The 20,465-nt window shown below is 48.7% G+C and overlaps 1 protein-coding gene across 1 annotated transcript in view; it reads right to left on the reverse strand.

Moving 5' to 3' along the window:
• The window catches only part of LOC311119184 (extracellular matrix organizing protein FRAS1-like), a gene marked incomplete at both ends in the record, with an annotated part of 161,521 nt that overhangs the window by 72,597 nt on the left and 68,459 nt on the right, over positions 1–20,465 (reverse strand). Inside the window, 5 exons of the mRNA XM_084193920.1 lie at positions 11,029–11,217; positions 12,306–12,486; positions 12,671–12,753; positions 15,772–15,928; positions 16,527–16,723. Coding sequence (XP_084050046.1) covers positions 11,029–11,217; positions 12,306–12,486; positions 12,671–12,753; positions 15,772–15,928; positions 16,527–16,723 — 807 coding nt within the window. The remainder of the gene's footprint in view (positions 1–11,028; positions 11,218–12,305; positions 12,487–12,670; positions 12,754–15,771; positions 15,929–16,526; positions 16,724–20,465) is intronic.

Genomic DNA, 20,465 nt, shown 5'->3' on the forward strand with positions numbered 1-20,465 from the left:
GAGGCATTTCTAGAGTGTTGTCACCTCCAGGTGAACAAGTGACATGCTGGTAAAAATGAGGTAAAACGAATTTCAGTTTCCCTGCATTAAAACCACGGGCCATGAGAAACGTGCTTCTTGTTTGCTCATTGAGTTTGGTCTTAGTGCCAGCATCGATTTGAGGTGGTAAACACAGTCTTGGTCAATAGTTTTGAGAATGACACAAATATTAATTTTCACAAAGTCTGCTGCCTCAGTTTTTATAATGGTAATTTGCATATACTCCAGAATGTTATGAAGAGTGATCAGATGAATTGCAATTAATTGCAAGGTCCCTCTTTGCCATGAAAATGAACTTAATCCCCCAAAAACATTTCCACTGCATTTCAGCCCTGCCACAAAAGGACCAGCTGACATCATGTCAGTGATTCTCTCGTTAACACAGGTGAGAGTGTTGACGAGGACAAGGCTGGAGATCACTCTGTCATGCTGATTGAGTTAGAATAACAGACTGGAAGCTTTAAAATGAGGGTGGTGCTTGAAATCATTGCTCTTCCTCTGTTAACCATGGTTACCTGCAAGGAAACACATGCCTTCATCATTGCTTTGCAAAAAAAGGGCTTCACAGGCAAGGATATTGCTGCTAGTAAGATTGCACCTAAATCAACCATTTATCGGATCATCAAGAACTTAAAGGAGAGAGGTTCAATTGTTGTGAAGAAGGCTTCAGGGCGCCCAAGAAAGTCCAGCAAGCGCCAGGACCGTCTCCTAAAGTTGATTCAGCTGCGGGATCGGGGCACCACCAGTGCAGAGCTTGCTCAGGAATGGCAGCAGGCAGGTGTGAGTGCATCTGCACACACAGTGAGGCGAAGACTTTTGGAGGATGGCCTGGTGTCAAGAAGGGCAGCGAGGAAGCCACTTCTCTCCAGGAAAAACATCAGGGACAGACTGATATTCTGCAAAAGGTACAGGGATTGGACTGCTGAGGACTGGGGTAAAGTCATTTTTTCTGATGAATCCCCTTTCCGATTGTTTGGGGTATCCGGAAAAAAGCTTGTCCGGAGAGGTCAAGGTGAGCGCTACCATCAGTCCCGTGTCATGCCAACAGTAAAGCATCCTGAGACCATTCATGTGTGGGGTTGCTTCTCAGCCAAGGAAGTGGGCTCACTCACAATTTTGCCTAAGAACCCAGCCATGAATAAAGAATGGTACCATCACATCCTCAGAGAGCAACTTCTTCCAACCATCCAAGAACAGTTTGGTGACGAAAAATGCCTTTTCCATACCTTGCCATAAGGCAAAAGTGATAACTAAGTGGCTCGGGGAACAAAACATCGACATTTTGGGTCCATGGCCAGGAAACTCCCCAGACCTTAATCCCATTGAGAACTTGTGGTCAATCCTCAAGAGGCGGGTGGACAAACAAAAACCCACAAATTCTGACAAACTCCAAGCATTGATTATGCAAGAATGGGCTGCCATCATTCAGGATGTGGCCCAGAAGTTAATTGACAGCATGCCAGGGCGGATTGCAGAGGTCTTGAAAAAAAAGGGTCAACACTGCCAATATTGACTCTTTGCATAAACTTAATGTAATTGTCAATAAAAGCCTTTAACACTTATGGAATGCTTGTAATTATACTTCAGTATACCATAGTAACATCTGACATTTTGACCACGACTGCTATGAAAAATATAGATGGTAAATAGTATTCTAACTTAGGAGATCAAAAACTTGAGACTTCCTTAACGTTAGAGATTGCGCACCAGCTGTTCTCTTCGTTTTACCCAAGTCTACCATCCGCTGTTGATGACGCATCGATGTATATCCATGTTTTATTTTTTATTTTATTTTTATTTGTTGATTATTTTTTATTTTTTTTATTTTTTTATTTTAATTTTTTTTTCAGCCACAACTCTGAGAAACATAGGATATTTTTTTTTAAATCAGGTCCCGTTGATAGGATAGTATCGAATGGAGCTCATCCAATTTGTTCTCCAGTGACGTAGTCTCCTGTCTCCATAGGACCCTGCCTCTTTTTCACTGCCGCTTCCTCTTTCAAGACCCGGGGATTATGGTCAGGAGTAAGCAGAATATCCAGAGCCGCCGATATTCCAAATCGAGGTTAGCGAATGCTGTTCTGATGTCCAGAAGCTGTTTTTGGTAGTAGGAAATGATGGCGGAAACATTATGTACAATGAACATTTAGATCAACGAAACAAATAACACAAAATAGCAGAATTGGTCAGGATCCTGTAAGACCGTCGCTATCCACGGCACCGCCATTCCCCCACATACGCTTAGGGTCATGTATAAAAATGCTGGGCAGGCCATTATTTTGGCTACCATGGCTATGCCCCCATAGGATGACAATGCCCCCATCCACAGGGCACGAGTGGTCACTGAACGGTTTGATGAGCATGAAAACGATGTAAACCATATGCCAGGGTGTCTCAGTCACCAGATCTCAAACAAATTGAACACTTATGGCACAGCTTGGAGCATCGCCTGAGACAGCATTTTCCACAACCATCAACAAAACACCAAATTACACAATTTCTTGTGGAAGAATGGTGTCGCATCACTCCATTTGATAGTAACAGATGACATTCATATTCTGACAATCTCTCAAACTCACTTAGATAATACCTTTGATGATACAGTGGTAGCAATACAAGGTTATAACATTTACAGAAAATACAGAAATGCCAATGGGGGCGGTGTTGCGGTCTATATTCAGAACAACATTCCTGTAAAGCTTAGAGAAGATCTCATGTTAAATACTGTTGAAGTAATATGGCTACAGGTTCACCTGCCTCACCTAAAGCCCATTCTGGTGGGAAGCTGCTAAAGACCACCAAGTGCTAACAGTCAGTATCTGGATAACGTGTGAAATAATATATGTGATATCAATAGAGAGGTCATACAAGAAGTTCTGTAGTGATTCCTATGATGTTGATGTGAAGAATATGTGTTGGTCCGTGGTGTGTAATGATGAGCAAACAGACACTGTACTTCACACATTTATGAAATTGCTTATCCCAGTTACTAATAAGCATGCACCCATTAAGAAAATGACTGTAAAAACTGTTAAATCCCAGTGGATTGATGAGGAATTGAAAAATTGTATGGTTGAGAGGGATGAGGCAAAAGAGATGGCTAATAGGTCTGGCTGCACAACCGATTGTCACGGTTTCGGCCGAGGCTGCTCCTCCTCCTGGTTCGGGCAGGCTTCGGCGGTCGTCGTCCCCGGAGTACTAGCTACCACCGATCTATGTTTCATGTTCGTTTGGTTTTGTCTTGATGTTGTACACCTGTGTCTTGTTAGTCCTCGTTAGTGTCCTATTTAGTTCTCGTTGGTTGTGTTTGTCTTTGTGTGTGATTGCTCTTCTGTTTCGTGTTGGAGCTACGTACTTCCCTCCAGTGTTTTGGAGAGGTTTTTCGCACATGTTAGTGCGCCTTTTATTTGACGCCTGTGTGCGCCGTGATTTCGCCTTCGGGCTTATTGTGCTTATTTCTCTACGTAAATATTGCACTAAAGTCTTTTGGACTGAGCCTCTGCGTCCTGCGCTTGATTCATGCACCACACCCACCTTCAGCACCCCTGACAGAATCACACACCAGAATGGAATCAGCAGGATCTGCAGTTACGCCTGAGTCGCTCGAGGAGCATGTCCGTGGGCAAGATGACCAGATACGTCAACTGGGGACCGCTCTACAGGACGTCATCAACACCTTGCACCGATGGGAGACCAGCGGGGTACCCACACCTCCACCTACCCTGCCAACCCCATCGGCCGGTCCACCAGTCCCAGGTCCGGAACCCAGGAGGATTCGGCTCTCGCTCCCGAGGGCGTATGACGGTACAGCTGCCGGGTGTCAGGGGTTCCTCCTGCAGGTGGAGCTCTACCTGGCCACTGTACACCCGGTGCCCTCGGGACACGAGAGCATTTCCGCCCTCATCTCCTGTCTCACGGGCAAGGCGTTGGAGTGGGCTAACGCTGAGTGGAGGAAGATGGACGCCAATACCATCTCCTACGCCGAGTTCTCCCGTCGCTTCAAGGCCGTGTTCGACCATCCTCCTGAGGGCAAAGCGGCGGGGGAGCGTCTAGTCCACCTGAGACAGGGGAGGAGGAGCGCACAGGCGTTTGCTCTAGAGTTCCGGACTCTAGCGGCGGACGCAGGGTAGAATGAACGGGCCCTCATCGACCATTTTCGGTGTAGCCTACGGGAGGACGTTCAACGTGAGTTGGCCTGCAGGGATACCCATCTTACCTTCGACCAGTTGGTCGATATGTCCATCCGTCTGGACTCCCTGCTGGCCACCCGTGGACGTCCCGAGGGGGGTCCGTCCATTCCGCCCTCCGGCACCTCCGAGCCGAGCCCTATGGAGCTCGGGGGTGCCGGCGCTAGAGAAAGGAGGAGGAGGAGCCCGAGGGGGCCTGTCTCCTGCACCAAGTGCGGTCGTGGAGGGCACACTGCGGCCAGGTGCTGGGGAGGGTTCTCCGGGGGAGAAGACAACAGGCCACGCACTGGGGGGACCTCCCAGGTGAGTAGACGTCCCACTTACCCAGAGCTTTCTGTTGCGCACTTTTGTATACCTGTTTGTTTTCCACAGGTTGCACCTCATTCCCAGCATAAGGCGCTAGTAGATTCAGGCGCAGCTGGGAATTTTGTTGATCGGAAGTTTTGTTTAGATTTAGGGATCCCTCTCCTACCTGTTGACAAACCTTTTCCCGTTCATGCCTTAGATAGCCGCCCGTTGGGGTCGGGGTTGATTAGGGAGATCACAGCGCCACTTAGGATGTGTGCGCAGGGGGGTCATGAAGAGACTATACAGCTGTATCTGATCGACTCTCCTGCGTACCCAGTGGTGCTGGGAATTCCCTGGTTAAGCACCCATAACCCTGCTATTTCGTGGCAACAGAGGGCTCTCGATGGGTGGTCTGCTCAGTGCGAGGGGCGATGTCTGGGTGTTTCCGTGGGGGCGACTTCGGTGGAAAGTCCAAACCAAGTGCCCGCACTGCACATTCCGCCAGAATATGGGGATTTAGCTCTCGTGTTTAGTAAAACTAGGGCGACGCAGTTGCCTCCTCATAGACAGGGGGATTGTGCGATTGATCTCCAGGCAGGAGCAGCGCTCCCACGGAGCCATGTGTATCCTTTGTCTCAAGAGGAGAGAAAAGCTATGGAGACTTACATAGCCGAATCTTTGAGACAGGGATACATTCGGCCCTCCACTTCTCCCGCCTCCTCGAGGTTATTTTTGTGAAGAAGAAAGATGGAGGGTTGCGCCCGTGCATTGATTACCGTGGTCTCAATCAGATTACTGTGAAGTACAGTTATCCACTCCCTCTGATTGCGACCATGACAGAGTCATTGCATGGAGCGCGGTTTTTCACAAAATTGGATCTCAGGAGCGCGTATAACTTGGTGCGCATTAGGGAGGGCGATGAATGGAAGACAGCGTTTAGTACCACGTCAGGTCATTTCGAGTATCTTGTCATGCCATATGGGTTGATGAATGCTCCATCAGTCTTCCAATCCTTCGTGGATGACATTTTCCGGGATATGCAGGGACAAGGGGTGGTCGTGTACATTGATGATATTCTGGTGTACTCGTCCACCCGAGCCGAGCATATAACCCTGGTGCGTCGTGTATTGAGGAGGCTGTTGGAGCACGACCTATATGTCAAGGCAGAGAAATGTCTGTTTTTCCAGGAGTCGGTCTCCTTTTTGGGTTATCGGTTGTCCGCGTCAGGGGTGAGAATGGAGGTGGATCGTGTGTCCGCTGTGCGTAATTGGCAAACCCCAACCACTGTAAAAGAGGTGCAGCAGTTCTTGGGCTTTGCGAATTACTACCGGAGGTTTATCCGGGGTTTTGGACAGGTGGCAGCTCCCATCACGTCCCTTCTGAAAGGGGGTCCGGTGCGCCTGCAGTGGTCAGCTGAGGTCGGACAGGGCCTTTGGGAGACTGAAGGACCTGTTTACGTCGGCTCCGGTGCTGGCGCATCCGGATCCTGCATTACCCTTTCAGGTCGAGGTGGACGCGTCTGAAGCAGGTATAGGGGCCGTTCTCTCTCAACGGTCCGGCACGCCACCTAAACTCCGCCCCTGTTCTTTTTACTCTAAAAAGCTCAGCCCGGCGGAGCGTAACTATGACGTTGGGGACAGGGAGCTGTTAGCTGTAGTTCAAGCCCTTAAGGTGTGGAGGCATTGGCTTGAGGGGGCTCAACACCCTTTCCTCATTTTGACTGACCATCGGAACCTGGAGTACATCCGGGCAGCGAGGAGACTGAACCCTCGCCAGGCTCGATGGAGTATGTTTCTCACCAGGTTCGTATTTAAAATCACGTACATCCCTGGGTCCCAGAATGGTAAGGCAGATGCGCTGTCCCGGCGGTATGACACGGAGGAGAGGTCCGTTGAGCCTACTCCCATACTACCGGAGTCTTGCCTTGTGGCACCGGTGGTGTGGGAGGTCGATGCCGAAATCGAGCGAGCGTTGCGTACCGACCCCAGCCCTCCACAGTGTCCTGAGGGTCGGAAGTACGTTCCGCTCGAGATTCGGGATCGACTCATTTACTGGGCTCACACGTCACCCTCCTCTGGACATCCGGGTATTGGCCGGACAGTGCATTGCCTTAGCACTAAATACTGGTGGCCTACTTTGGCTAGGGATGTGAGGGTTTATGTCTCCTCCTGCTCGGTGTGCGCCCAGTGTAAGGCGCCCCAACATCTGCCCAGGGGTAAGTTACAACCCCTGCCCGTTCCACAACGACCATGGTCCCACCTCTCGGTGGATTTTGTGACAGACCTTCCCCTCTCTCAGGGGAATACCACCATCCTGGTCGTTGTGGACCGGTTCTCTAAGGCCTGTCGTCTTCTCCCTATGTCGGGTCTTCCTACTGCCCTACAGACCGCTGAGGCCCTATTTACCCACGTCTTCCGGCATTACGGGGTGCCCGAGGATATAGTGTCTGATCGAGGCCCCCAGTTTACCTCCCGTGTTTGGAGAGCGTTCATGGAGCGTTTGGGGGTCTCGGTTAGCCTTACCTCAGGGTACCACCCGGAGAGTAACGGGCAGGTAGAACGTGTCAACCAGGATGTGGGTAGGTTTCTGAGGTCGTATTGCCAGGACCGGCCTGAGGAGTGGGCACGGTACATTCCCTGGGCCGAGATGGCCCAGAACTCTCTCCGCCACTCCTCTACCAACCTAACCCCCTTCCAATGTGTATTAGGTTACCATTAGGTTTGTGGGGCCCTTTAAAGTCCTGAGAAGATTGAACGAGGTGTGTTATAGGTTACATCTACCTGTTGAGAATAAGAATATTAACCCCTCGTTCCATGTGTCTCTTCTCAGGCCGGTGGTAGCTGGTCCACTCCAGGACAATGAGATAGGAGAGACTCCTCCGCCCCCACTGGACATCGAGGGGGCTCCGGCGTACACCGTTCGGTCCATCTTGGACTCCAGACGCCGGATGGGGGGTCTCCAGTATCTCGTGGAGTGGGAGGGGTACGGCCCGGAGGAGCGGTGCTGGGTGCCGCGGAGGGACATCCTAGACCCATCTCTCCTGTCGGAGTTCCACCGGGACCATCCCGCGCGCCCTGCTCCGCGTCCTCCTGGTCGTCCCCGAGGCCGGGGTCGGCGCACGGCTGGAGCCGCGCGTCAAGGGGGTGGTACTGTCACGGTTTCGGCCGAGGCTGCTCCTCCTCCTGGTTCGGGCAGGCTTCGGCGGTCGTCGTCCCCGGAGTACTAGCTACCACCGATCTATGTTTCATGTTCGTTTGGTTTTGTCTTGATGTTGTACACCTGTGTCTTGTTAGTCCTCGTTAGTGTCCTATTTAGTTCTCGTTGGTTGTGTTTGTCTTTGTGTGTGATTGCTCTTCTGTTTCGTGTTGGAGCTACGTACTTCCCTCCAGTGTTTTGGAGAGGTTTTTCGCACATGTTAGTGCGCCGTTTATTTGACGCCTGTGTGCGCCGTGATTTCGCTTTCGGGCTTATTGTGCTTATTTCTCTACGTAAATATTGCACTAAAGTCTTTTGGACTGAGCCTCTGCGTCCTGCGCTTGATTCATGCACCACACCCACCTTCAGCACCCCTGACACCGATTGGCAAACGTACTGCAAATTGAGAAATCATGTGACTAATCTGAATAAAAATAAGAAGAAACTATACTATGAAACAAAGATAAATGACATAAAGAATGATAGTAAGAAGCTTTGGAGCACCCCCTAAAAGGCTAACTCCGATCCATCATTCATTGAATCAGATGGCTCATTCATCCCAAAACCCACTGATATTGCCAACTACTTTAATGATTTTATCATTGTCAAGATAAGCAAACTTAGGCATGACATGCCAGCAACAAACGCTGACACTTCACATCCAAGTATATCTGACCAAATTATGAAAGACAAGCATTGTAATTTTGAATTACATAAAGCAAGTGTGGAAGAGGTGAAAAAAGTATTATTGTCGATCAACAATGACAAGCCACCGGGGTTTGACAACTTGGATGGAAAATTACTGAGGATAATGGCGGATGATATTGCCACTGCTATTTGCCATTTCTTCAATTTAAGCTTACTAGAAAGTTTATGCCCCCAGGCCTGGAGGGAAGCAAAAGTTATTCCCCTACCTAAGAATAGTAACGCCCCCTTAACTGGCTCAAATAGCCGACCAACCAACCCTTAGTAAACCTTTGGAAAAAATGGTTTTTGACCAGATAAAATACTATTTCACAGCAAACAAATTGACAACAGACTTTCAGCACGCTTATAGGGAAGGACATTCAACAAGCACAGCACTTACACAAATGACTGTTGATTGACTGAGAGAAATTGATAATAAAAATATTGTGGGGCTGTTTTGTTAGACTTCATTGTGGCTTTTGACATTATTGATCATAGTCTGTTGCTGGAAAAACGTATGTGTTATGGCTTTACATTACATTTTAGTCATTTAGCAGACGCTCTTATCCAGAGCGACTTACAGTTAGTGAATACATATTTTTTTATACTGGCCCCCCGTGGGAATCGAACCCACAACCCTGGCGTTGCAAACGCCATGCTCTATCAACTGAGCTACATCCCTGCCGGCCATTCCCTCCCCTACCCTGGACGACGCTGGGCCAATTGTGTGCCGCCCATGAGTCTCCCGGTCGCGGCCGGCTGCGCGGCCGGCTGCGACAGAGCCTGGATTCGAACCAGGATCTCTAGTGGCACAGTTAGCACTGCGATGCAGTGCCTTAGACCACTGCGCCACTCAGGAGTACACCCCCTGCTATATTATAGATGAAGAGTTACCTGTCTAACAGAACACAGAGGGTGTTCTTTAATGGAAGCCTCTCCAACAAAATACAGGTAGAATCAGGAATTCCCCAGGGCAGCTGTCTAGGCCACTTACTTTTTTCAATCTTTACTAACGACATGCCACTGGCTTTGAGTAAAGCCAGTGTGTCTATGTATGTGGATGACTCAACACTATACACATCAGCTACCACAGCAACTGAAATGACAGCAACTCTTAACAAAGAGCTGCAGTTAGTTTCAGAATGAGTGGCAAGGAATAAGTTAGTCCTAAATATTTCTACAACTAAAAGCATTGTATTTGGGACAACTCATTTACTAAACCCTATACCTCAACTAAATCTTGTAATAATCTGGAAATTGAGCAAGTTGAAGATTGTAAACTGTCATGGTCAACGCATATTGATACAACAGTAACTAGGATGGGAAGAAGTGTGTCTATATTAAAGCGCTGCTCTGCATTCTTAACAGCACTATCAACAAGGCAGGTCCTACAGGCCCTAGTTTTGTCACACCTGGACTACTGTTCAGTCGTGTGGTCAGGTGCCACAAAGAGGGACTTGGCTCAGAACAGGGCAGCACGGCTGGCCCTGGGATGTACACAGAGAGCTAACATTAATAATATGCATGTCAATCTCTCCTGGCTCAAAGTCGAGGAGAGATTGACTTCATCACTACTTGTATTTGTGAGAAGTATTGACATGCTGAATGCACCGAGCTGTCTGTTTGAACTAATGGCGCACAGCTCGGACACCCATGCATACCCCACAAGACATGCCACCAGAGGTCTCTTCACAGTCCCCAAGTCCAGAACAGACTATGGGAGGCGCACAGTACTACACAGAGCCATGACTACATAGAACTCTATTCCACATCAGGTAACTGATGCCAGCAGTAAAATCAGATTTTTAAAAACAGATAAAAATACACCTTATGGAACAGCAGGGACTGTGAAGCAACACAAACATAGACACAGAAAAATGCATACACACACATGATAACATACGGATACTATACACATGTACACATGGATTTTGTGTTATAGATATGTGGTAGTAGAGTAGAGGCCTGAGGGCACACACTTAATATGTTGTGAAATCTGTTATGAATGTATTGTAATGTTTTTAAAATGTATAACTGCCTTAATTTGGCTGGATCCATAATAAATACAAATACAAATAGAGTCCCAGACACTTGTAGAATCTAGGCCAAGGTGTATTGAAGCTGTTCTGGCTCGTGGTGGCCCAACGCCCTATTAACACACTTTATGTTGGTGTTTCCTTTATTTTGGCAGTTACCTGTATCTGTACCAGTATGAAGGTAAAGTTAGGGTCAATTAAATATCCTGAATTAATTAATTAATTTCAAGAACTGAGAACAAATCTCTGAGAGAGTTAAGGGCCATTTTTCCTGGAAAAAAAGATTGTAGATTTAAACAATTGAAAATCATGGAAAGTGAAATTGTTTCAATCGAGAGGCGTATGAGAGAGGGAGAGAGAGAGAGAGAGGCAAAGTGACAGACCGCTTAGAGAGGAAGAAAGAGAGAGAGAGAGAGAGAGAGAGAGAGAGAGAGAGAGAGAGAGAGAGAGAGAGAGAGAGAGAGAGAGAGAGAGAGAGAGAGAGAGAGAGAGAGAGAGAGAGAGAGAGAGAGAGAGAGAGAGAGAGAGAGAGAGAGAGAGAGAGAGAGAGAGAGAGAGAGAGAGAGAGAGAGAGAGAGAGAGAGAGAGAGACAAACCTTTGTTGACCTCCTCCTGTGTGAAGCTCTTGACAGGTCCTTTAACGGCCACCTTGTCCTGTCCTCCTCTTTTAGAAAGCTGTAGTCTTCCTACTGGAGGGTCTTTGATCAGGATGTACCTCAGCTTCAGGCTGTCTGTGTCTGAATCCGATCCCTTCAGGTTCTGCTCAGTGATCTTAGACGCTGAGCCTGAGGGAAGAGATACAGTTACAGACTCTCAGAGACAACAGGATACAAGAGTCTAGAATATAATGCTGTTAGCATCTTCTGCTCTGACTGCTTTGTTGGAGTTTGTTCTGGTTGACCAATTACATATTTACATACTTTGAATATACCAAACATTATGAACACCTTCCTAATATTGAGTTATGCTTCCGGTCTATCGTTGTAACTCAATGCAAACCAAACTAACCCATCTTAGATGTTAGGATGGGTTAGTTTATGACTTTGAGCGGTTGTGGACCGGTTCAGACGGACATTTTGTGAATGCTGTACGGTCCTGTGATGTATAGTGCCAAAAAATCCCCATCTGCGGCTCTCTGTTTCCACATTTTCTGTCCTATTCAGACGAATAATCGATTTTCTCTTCCTCCAAGTGAGACAGCCCAGCCTGGGAGACAGCATATGTAGTGAGTCTAGCCATTGTGGTTCCATCTTGCTGTGATATTCTCAGCCGGATTTAGAGCTCTCAACATGAAAGAATACGAAAAACATTTCATAAAATTTAAAGAAGACCACTTTTTCTTGTTCACAGATTACCAAAATCGCATCATGCTGAAGTTTTAACGAGTCTGCAAACATTTAAATGGTATCTCTGTGACGCTCAGTGGACATTTAGGAGAAAATGATCTGTCGTCAGTAATATATGAAACAGTGCCAATATTGTTCTGTCAATAAGTATGATCATATCTATTTCACAGTTGTAAGACATGTGAAATCTTATAGTACTGTTTATAATTTGATTCTTTCTATATTTAGAAATAATATTTCTCATATTTTCATAATATTTGTACTATGTATTTGAGCCTGTGTCCTCAAAAGTGAGTACACCTTAGCAATTTATAACTATTGTTACCAGAAAGATGAGTTCCAGACCTTTCTAAAACGATGCAACATTACCAGTTATTGTGTATGGCCATCTCATGAAAAATTATTACATTTGTCTATTTAGGCGGAAATCAAAATGTTGCCCCATCATTCAAGCCTCCTTAACATCCCCCTCTCAAACAACAGGCATGTCAGCGACCACCTCTCTTCTCCTCTAGCCCTCCCCATACCTGCGGCCAGCTGCAGGCCTCTGTTAACTGTCATCCTCGGTCCTTCAGTCTTCCTGACGTCCATGGTGAAGGTGAGCCGTCCGGTGCTGGTGTGGATGCCGTCGGTCAGGGAGAAGGCTAGCTCGTCACTGCCCCCGCTGGCCGCGTCAGGGGCGTACACCAGCAGCAGGTCCAACACGTCCTGGTAGTAGGATTGAAATTGATTAATTTATTAGTCGATCGAGGGCATCCGGATCGTTAACTCAGCTTTATTCACCTATTTATGTAACAAAATACAAACAATTATTTGATTAATCAATGTCTAATCGGCCCTAGCACTCATCAAGTAATTGATTCTGGATACCTTGTGTTGAACTCATCCCTACCTGGTAGGTGAATGTGGAGCCCTGAGACAGGACCCTGCCGTTCTCCAGAGGCTGGGAGTAGAACTGGCGTCTACGCAGCTTGCCTGAAAACAGGAGCATTGTGGGATAGTTTGAGTTTGTGGGGTTACAGCTTGCCTGAACAGAATGATAATAATGATATGTAGGTTTGATTTATTTAGCAGAAGAAAGGGAGAAACAGAGTAGATATATAAATAATACATCTAAGTAGAAAACCCTTGAATCCTGGTAACTTGAGTCCGGGGCATGCGTACCTGTGTGTGTGTGTCAATGAAGGATGTGTTTTGCGCTGGGCAATGTTGTTTAGCAGAGGCTGTCTGGCAGGCAGGCAGGCAGACAGACAGGGGAGGAGACAGGCAGGCAGACAGGGGAAGGAGACAGGCAGGCAGGCAGGCAGACAGACAGGGGAGGAGACAGGCAGGCAGGCAGACAGACAGGGGAGGAGACAGGCAGGCAGGCAGACAGGGGAGGAGACATGCAGACAGACAGGGGAGGAGACAGTAAAGAGGACTGGGCCTCTATAGCCTCTATAGTTTTAGTTTTATAAGGTGTGACAGGGCTTTATGGGAGGGTTTATGTTGCTTTTACTGCCTGCAGTTTGTGAGGAATGGGTCGGTGCAGGGACCTGACATTACAGAGAGAGTTAGAGGTAGGGATGGAGAGAGAGTTAGAGGGAGGGATGGAGAGATGGAGAGAGAGTTAGAGGAAGGGATGGAGGGAGAGTTAGAGGTAGGGATGGAGAGAGATGGAGGTAGGGATGGAGGGATGGAGAGAGAATTAGAGGGAGGGATGGAGAGAGAGTTAGAGGTAGGGATGGAGAGAGAGTTAGAGGGAGGGATGGAGAGAGAGTTAGAGGTAGGGATGGAGAGAGAGTTAGAGGTAGGGATGGAGGGAGAGATAGAGGGAGGGATGGAGGGAGAGTTAGAGGTAGGGATGGAGGGAGAGATAGAGGGAGGGATGGAGGGAGAGTTAGAGGTAGGGATGGAGAGAGAGTTAGAGGTAGGGATGGAGGGAGAGTTAGAGGTAGGGATGGAGAGATGGAGAGAGAGTTAGAGGGAGGGATGGAGAGAGAGTTAGAGGGAGGGATGGAGAGAGAGTTAGAGGTAGGGATGGAGGGATGGAGAGAGAGTTAGAGGGAGGGATGGAGGGATGGAGGGAGAGTTAGAGGGAGGGATGGAGGGAGAGTTAGAGGTAGGGATGGAGGGATGGAGAGAGAGTTAGAGGGAGGGATGGAGGGAGAGTTAGAGGGAGGGATGGAGGGAGAGTTAGAGGGAGGGATGGAGGGAGAGTTAGAGGGAGGGATGGAGAGAGAGTTAGAGGTAGGGATGGAGGGATGGAGAGAGAGTTAGAGGGAGGGATGGAGGGAGAGTTAGAGGGAGGGATGGAGGGATGGAGGGATGGAGAGATGGAGGGATGGAGAGAGAGTTAGAGGGAGGGATGGAGGGATGGAGAGAGAGTTAGAGGGAGGGATGGAGAGAGAGATAGAGGGAGGGATGGAGGGAGAGTTAGAGGGAGGGATGGAGAGAGAGTTAGAGGTAGGGATGGAGAGAGAGTTAGAGGGAGGGATGGAGAGAGAGATAGAGGGAGGGATGGAGGGAGAGATAGAGGGAGGGATGGAGAGAGAGTTAGAGGTAGGGATGGAGGGAGAGATAGAGGGAGGGATGGAGGGAGAGTTAGAGGGAGGGATGGAGGGATGGAGAGAGAGTTAGAGGGAGGGATGGAGAGAGAGTTAGAGGGAGGGATGGAGGGATGGAGAGAGAGTTAGAGGGAGGGATGGAGAGAGAGATAGAGGGAGGGATGGAGGGAGAGTTAGAGGGAGGGATGGAGGGAGAGTTAGAGGGAGGGATGGAGAGAGAGTTAGAGGGAGGGATGGAGAGAGAGTTAGAGGGAGGGATGGAGGGAGAGATAGAGGGAGGGATGGAGGGATGGAGAGAGAGTTAGAGGGAGGGATGGAGGGAGAGATAGAGGGAGGGATGGAGGGAGAGATAGAGGGAGGGATGGAGAGATGGAGAGAGAGATAGAGGGAGGGATGGAGAGAGAGTTAGAGGTAGGGATGGAGAGAGAGTTAGAGGGAGGGATGGAGGGATGGAGAGAGAGTTAGAGGGAGGGATGGAGAGAGAGTTAGAGGGAGGGATGGAGAGAGAGATAGAGGGAGGGATGGAGGGATGGAGGGAGAGTTAGAGGGAGGGATGGAGGGATGGAGAGAGAGTTAGAGGGAGGGATGGAGGGATGGAGGGGGATTAGAGGGAGGGATGGAGGGAGAGTTAGAGGGAGGGATGGAGAGATGGAGAGAGAGATAGAGGGAGGGATGGAGAGAGAGTTAGAGGTAGGGATGGAGAGAGAGTTAGAGGGAGGGATGGAGAGAGAGTTAGAGGTAGGGATGGAGAGAGAGTTAGAGGGAGGGATGGAGAGAGAGATAGAGGGAGGGATGGAGAGAGAGTTAGAGGTAGGGATGGAGAGAGAGTTAGAGGGAGGGATGGAGAGAGAGATAGAGGGAGGGATGGAGAGAGAGTTAGAGGTAGGGATGGAGAGAGAGTTAGAGGGAGGGATGGAGAGAGAGATAGAGGGAGGGATGGAGAGAGAGTTAGAGGGAGGGATGGAGGGATGGAGAGAGAGTTAGAGGGAGGGATGGAGGGAGAGTTAGAGGGAGGGATGGAGAGAGAGATAGAGGGAGGGATGGAGAGAGAGATAGAGGGAGGGATGGAGAGAGAGTTAGAGGGAGGGATGGAGAGAGAGATAGAGGGAGGGATGGAGGGATGGAGGGGGATTAGAGGGAGGGATGGAGGGATGGAGAGAGAGTTAGAGGGAGGGATGGAGGGATGGAGAGAGAGTTAGAGGGAGGGATGGAGAGAGAGATAGAGGGAGGGATGGAGGGGGATTAGAGGGAGGGATGGAGAGATGGAGAGAGAGTTAGAGGGAGGGATGGAGGGATGGAGGGGGATTAGAGGTCAAGCGCGCTTTATTTCTCTATGTGTGTGTGTGTGTGTGTGTGTGTATGTCCAGTCTCATGTGTGTGGGTGCGTGTTTGTGTGCTCGCATGCGTCCGTGTTTGTCTCCGCGTGTGTGTGTGTGTGTGTCCGTACCGTAGGCAGGTTGCTTGGTGACGGTGATGATGATGTCACTGTCTGGTGTGTCTTGGTCCAGGACGTTGAGAGAAGAGTTAGTGATGACCACTCCTGAGTTCTCCTCCACCTGGACCCTGTTCACTGACACCACCGGCACCGTCTCCCCTTTACTCTGCTGCAGACACACACACACACACACACACACACACACACACACACACACACAAGCAAAGAGGCGAGCGTAACCACACACAAACACGCGCACACACGCGCACACACATACACACAGCTCTGTCAGGATCATCAATTCACCTCAATGCCCTAGCAGACCAATTGATACAATTTTTATGGTGGTTGGGATTGCGTTGTGGGAAAATACAAGCTTGATGTCGTTATCACAGCACAAGAAAATCCATTAATCTTGACTGAAAGTTTTCTTTGTGAACTTTGTAATGGGGTTAATTGTTGTCGTTTATTACTATGAATAACATAATATTTGTAAACAAACAACAGCTTCAAAATATTGAGTAAAGCAGTTATGCTGATCTCATGGACTATGAGTCCCAGCATCCATAGCTCCGTCTATGAATTACATTTCTTTAGCCCCAACTCTCAAACCGTAGTAGTAGTATGAAACATTTATGAACTCACTAACTGTAAGTCGCTCTGCATATGAGCGTCTGCAAAACGACTAAAATGTATAAATGTAGTAGTAGTAGTAGTAGTAGTAGTAGTAGTAGTAGTAGTAGTAGTAGTAGTAGAGTATTATTTACCTTTATGTCTATATAGACATTGAAGGCCTCTGTCTGACTGGACCCATCACTGATGTAGAAAGAGAAGGTGTCCTGGTAGTGATGGTCAGTGTTCTGGACGTTCTGAACGTAGAAGATGTGGTCAGTCGTCAGGTCATCCACAGAGAAGGGAACCTCTGGACTGATGATGCGGGTATTTGAACCGCCCATCGAGCCCACTGGGAGACAGAGGACGAGACCAGAATGGGAAGTGAGATCTCACAAACTACAACCGACATACACTACATGACCAAAAGTATGTGGACACTTGCTCGTCGAATATCTCGTTCCAAAATCATGGGATGAATATGGAGTTGGTCCCCTCTTTGCTGCTATAACAGCCTCCACTCTTCTGGGAAGGCTTTCCACTAGATGTTGGAACATTGCTGTGGGGACTTGCTTCCATTCAGCCATAAAAGCATTAGTGAAGTCGGGCACTGATGTTGGGCGATTAGGCCTTGCTCACAGTCGGCGTTCCAATTCATCCCAAAGGTATTCGATGGGGTTGAGGTCAGGGCTCTGTGCAGGCCAGTCAAGTTCTTCCACACCGATCTCAACAAACCATTTCTGTATGGACCTTGCTTTGTGCACGGGGGCATTGCCATGCTGAAACAGGACAGGGCCTTCCCCAAACAGTTGCCACAAAGTTGGAAGCACAGAATCATCTAGAATGTCATTGGAACTAAGGGGCCTAGCCCGAACCATGAAAAACAGCCCCAGGCCATTATTCCTCCTCCACCAAACTTTACAGTTGGCACTATGCATTCGGGCAGGTAGCGTTCTACTGGCATCCGCCAAACCTAGATTCGTCTGTTGGACTGCCAGATGGGTGAAGCGTGATTCATTACAAATGACTTGTTGGAAAGGTGGCATCCTATGACGGTGCCACGTTGAAAGTCACTGAGCTCTTCAGTAAGGCCATTCTACTGCCAACGTTTGTCTATGGAGATTGCATGGCTGTGTGCTCGATTTTATACACCTGTCAGCAACAGGTGTGGCTGAACTAGCCGAATCCAAAATATGAAGGGGTGTCCCCATACTTTTGTATATATAGTGTATGAAGTGATGTCAACATACTGCTGTATATATAGTGTATGAAGGGGTGTCCCCATACTGCTGTATATATAATGTATATATAGTGTATGAAGGGGTGTCCACATACTGCTGTATATATAGTGTATGAAGGGGTGTCCACATACTGCTGTATATATAATGTATATATAGTGTATGAAGGGGTGTCCACATACTGCTGTATATATAGTGTATGAAGGGGTGTCCACATACTGCTGTATATATAGTGTATGAAGGGGTGTCCACATACTGCTGTATATATAGTGTATGAAGGGGTGTCCACATACTGCTGTATATATAGTGTATGAAGGGGTGTCCACATACTGCTGTATATATAGTGTATGAAGGGGTGTCCACATACTGCTGTATATATAGTGTATACAGTGCCTTGCAAAAGTATTCATCCCCCTTGGCATTTTTCCTATTTTGTTATATTACAACCTGTAATTTAAATTGATTTTTATTTGGATTTCATGTAATGTGTCACGCCCTGGCTCTGGGGACTATGTTATGTTGAGCCAGGGTGTGTAAGTCTATGTTTGTATATCTATGTGGGCCTGAGTGACTCCCAATCAGAGGCAACGAGTGTCAGCTGGTTGTCTCTGATTGGGAGCCATATTTAACTATCGGTCTTTTCACTTTGTGTTGTGGTTTCTTGTTCCGTTAAGGTTTGTTCGTGTTGTAACCTTAGACGTCACGCATCGTTGGTTATTGTTTTGATCGTGTGATCAGTTAATAAATATATATTATGTTCACCTTCAACGCTGCGCATTGGTCCTCTCTCGTAGACGATCGTGACAGAAGAAACCACCAGAACTGGACCAAGCAGCCTAGTGAGGAGCAGATTAGGTGGACTTGGCAACAGTGGAGGCAGAGCTTCGACTGGGTCAAGCCGAATGAGGAGCTGAATGACGGAGATTGGAAGCAGAGGAGCGAGAGGTGGGCGAGAATTATCGAGGCCTGGCCCACGGGGAAGAGAGACTCCCAGAATTTTTTTAGGGGGGGGGCTCACGACGTCGGACCAGCAGGAGGCCGCGATAGAGCGGCCCAGTGGGTTGCCAGAGGAGGCCGCCAGGTTACGGGGGCCACTGGTCGAAGAGGGGATGGAGGATGTAGAGGCACGGCGAGAGGTACTGGCGTGTGTTGCCAGTCCGGTCCGGCCCGTTCCAGATCCCGGTGTAGGGCCAGTGGTGTGTGTCCCCAGTACGGTCCGGTCTATTCCTGCTCCCCGCACCAAGGCAGGGGTGCGCATCGTCAGCCCGGTTCGGCCCGTTCCTACTCCACGCACCAAGCCTACGGTGTGCGTCGACAGCCCAGCCCGGCCCGTTCCTGCTCTCCGCACCAAGTCTGTGGTGCCCGTCGCCAGCCCAGTCCGGCCCATCCAAGCTCCCCGCACCAAGCCAGTGGTGTGCGTCGTCAGTCCGGCACGGCCCGTGCCTGCTCTCCGCACCAAGTCTGTGGTGCGTTTCGTCAGCCCTGTCCGGCCCGTTCCTGCTCTCCGCACCATGTCTGTGGTGCGCGTCGCCAGCCCAGTCCGGCCCATCCAAGCTCCCCGCACCAAGTCAGGGGTGCGCTTCGTCAGCCCGGTCCGGCCCGTTCCTGCTCCCCGCACCAAGTCAGTGGTGTGCTTCGTCAGCCCAGTCCGGCCTGTCCCTGCTCCACGCACCAAGCCTACGGTGTGCGTCGTCAGCCTGGTAAGGCCCGTTCCTCCTCCACGCACCAACCAGGGGTGCGCGTCGTCAGTCCAGCACAACCCGTGCCTGGGTCATGTCCGGAGCCGGATCCGCCGCCGAGGCGGAGTGCCCACCCGGTCCCTCCCCTGTTGTGGTTGTTTGGCGCGGTCGGAGTCCGCGCCTTTGGGGGGGGGGTACTGTCACGCCCTGGCTCTGGGGACTATGTTATGTTGAGCCAGGGTATGTAAGTCTATGTTTGTATATCTATGTGGGCCTGAGTGACTCCCAATCAGAGGCAACGAGTGTCAGCTGGTTGTCTCTGATTGGGAGCCATATTTAACTATCGGTCTTTTCACTTTGTGTTGTGGTTTCTTGTTCCGTTAAGGTTTGTTCGTGTTGTAACCTTAGACGTCACGCATCGTTGGTTATTGTTTTGATCGTGTGATCAGTTAATAAATATATATTATGTTCACCTTCAACGCTGCGCATTGGTCCTCTCTCGTAGACGATCGTGACATAATGGACATACACAAAATAGTCAAAATTGGTGAAGTGAAATGAAAAAAATTACTTATTTTTAAAAAATCAAAAAAAAAAATAACGGAAAAGTTGTGTGTGCGTATGGATTCACCCCCTTTGCTATGAAGCCCCTAAATAAGATCTGGTGCAACCAATTACCTTCACATAATTAGTTAAATAAAGTCCACCTGTCTGCAATCTAAGTGTCACATGATCTGTCACATGATCTCAATATATATACACCTGTTCTGAAAGGCCCCAGAGTCTGCAACACCACTAAGCAAGGGGCACCACCAAGCAAGCGGCACCATGAAGACCAAGGAGCTCTCCAAACAGGTCAGGGACAAAGTTGTGGAGAAGTACAGATCAGGTTTGGGTTATAAAAAAATATCCGAAACTTTGAACATCCCACGGAGCACCGTTACACTCCACAGAGCTGGGATTTACGAAAGAGTGGCCAGAAAAAAAAGCCATTGCTTAAAGAAAAAAATAAGCAAACGTTTGGTGTTCGCCAAAAGGCATGTGGGAGACTCAAATGATACAAACCCCCCAAAAATACATTTTAATTCCAGGTTGTAAGGCAACAAAATAGGAAAAATGCCAAGGGCGGTGAATACTTTCGCAAGCCACAGTATATAGTGTATATGTAGTGTATGAA

This window comes from Coregonus lavaretus (genome assembly GCF_964263955.1).
Source record: "Coregonus lavaretus genome assembly, contig: HAP1_SCAFFOLD_460, whole genome shotgun sequence".
NCBI lineage: Eukaryota > Metazoa > Chordata > Actinopteri > Salmoniformes > Salmonidae > Coregonus > Coregonus lavaretus.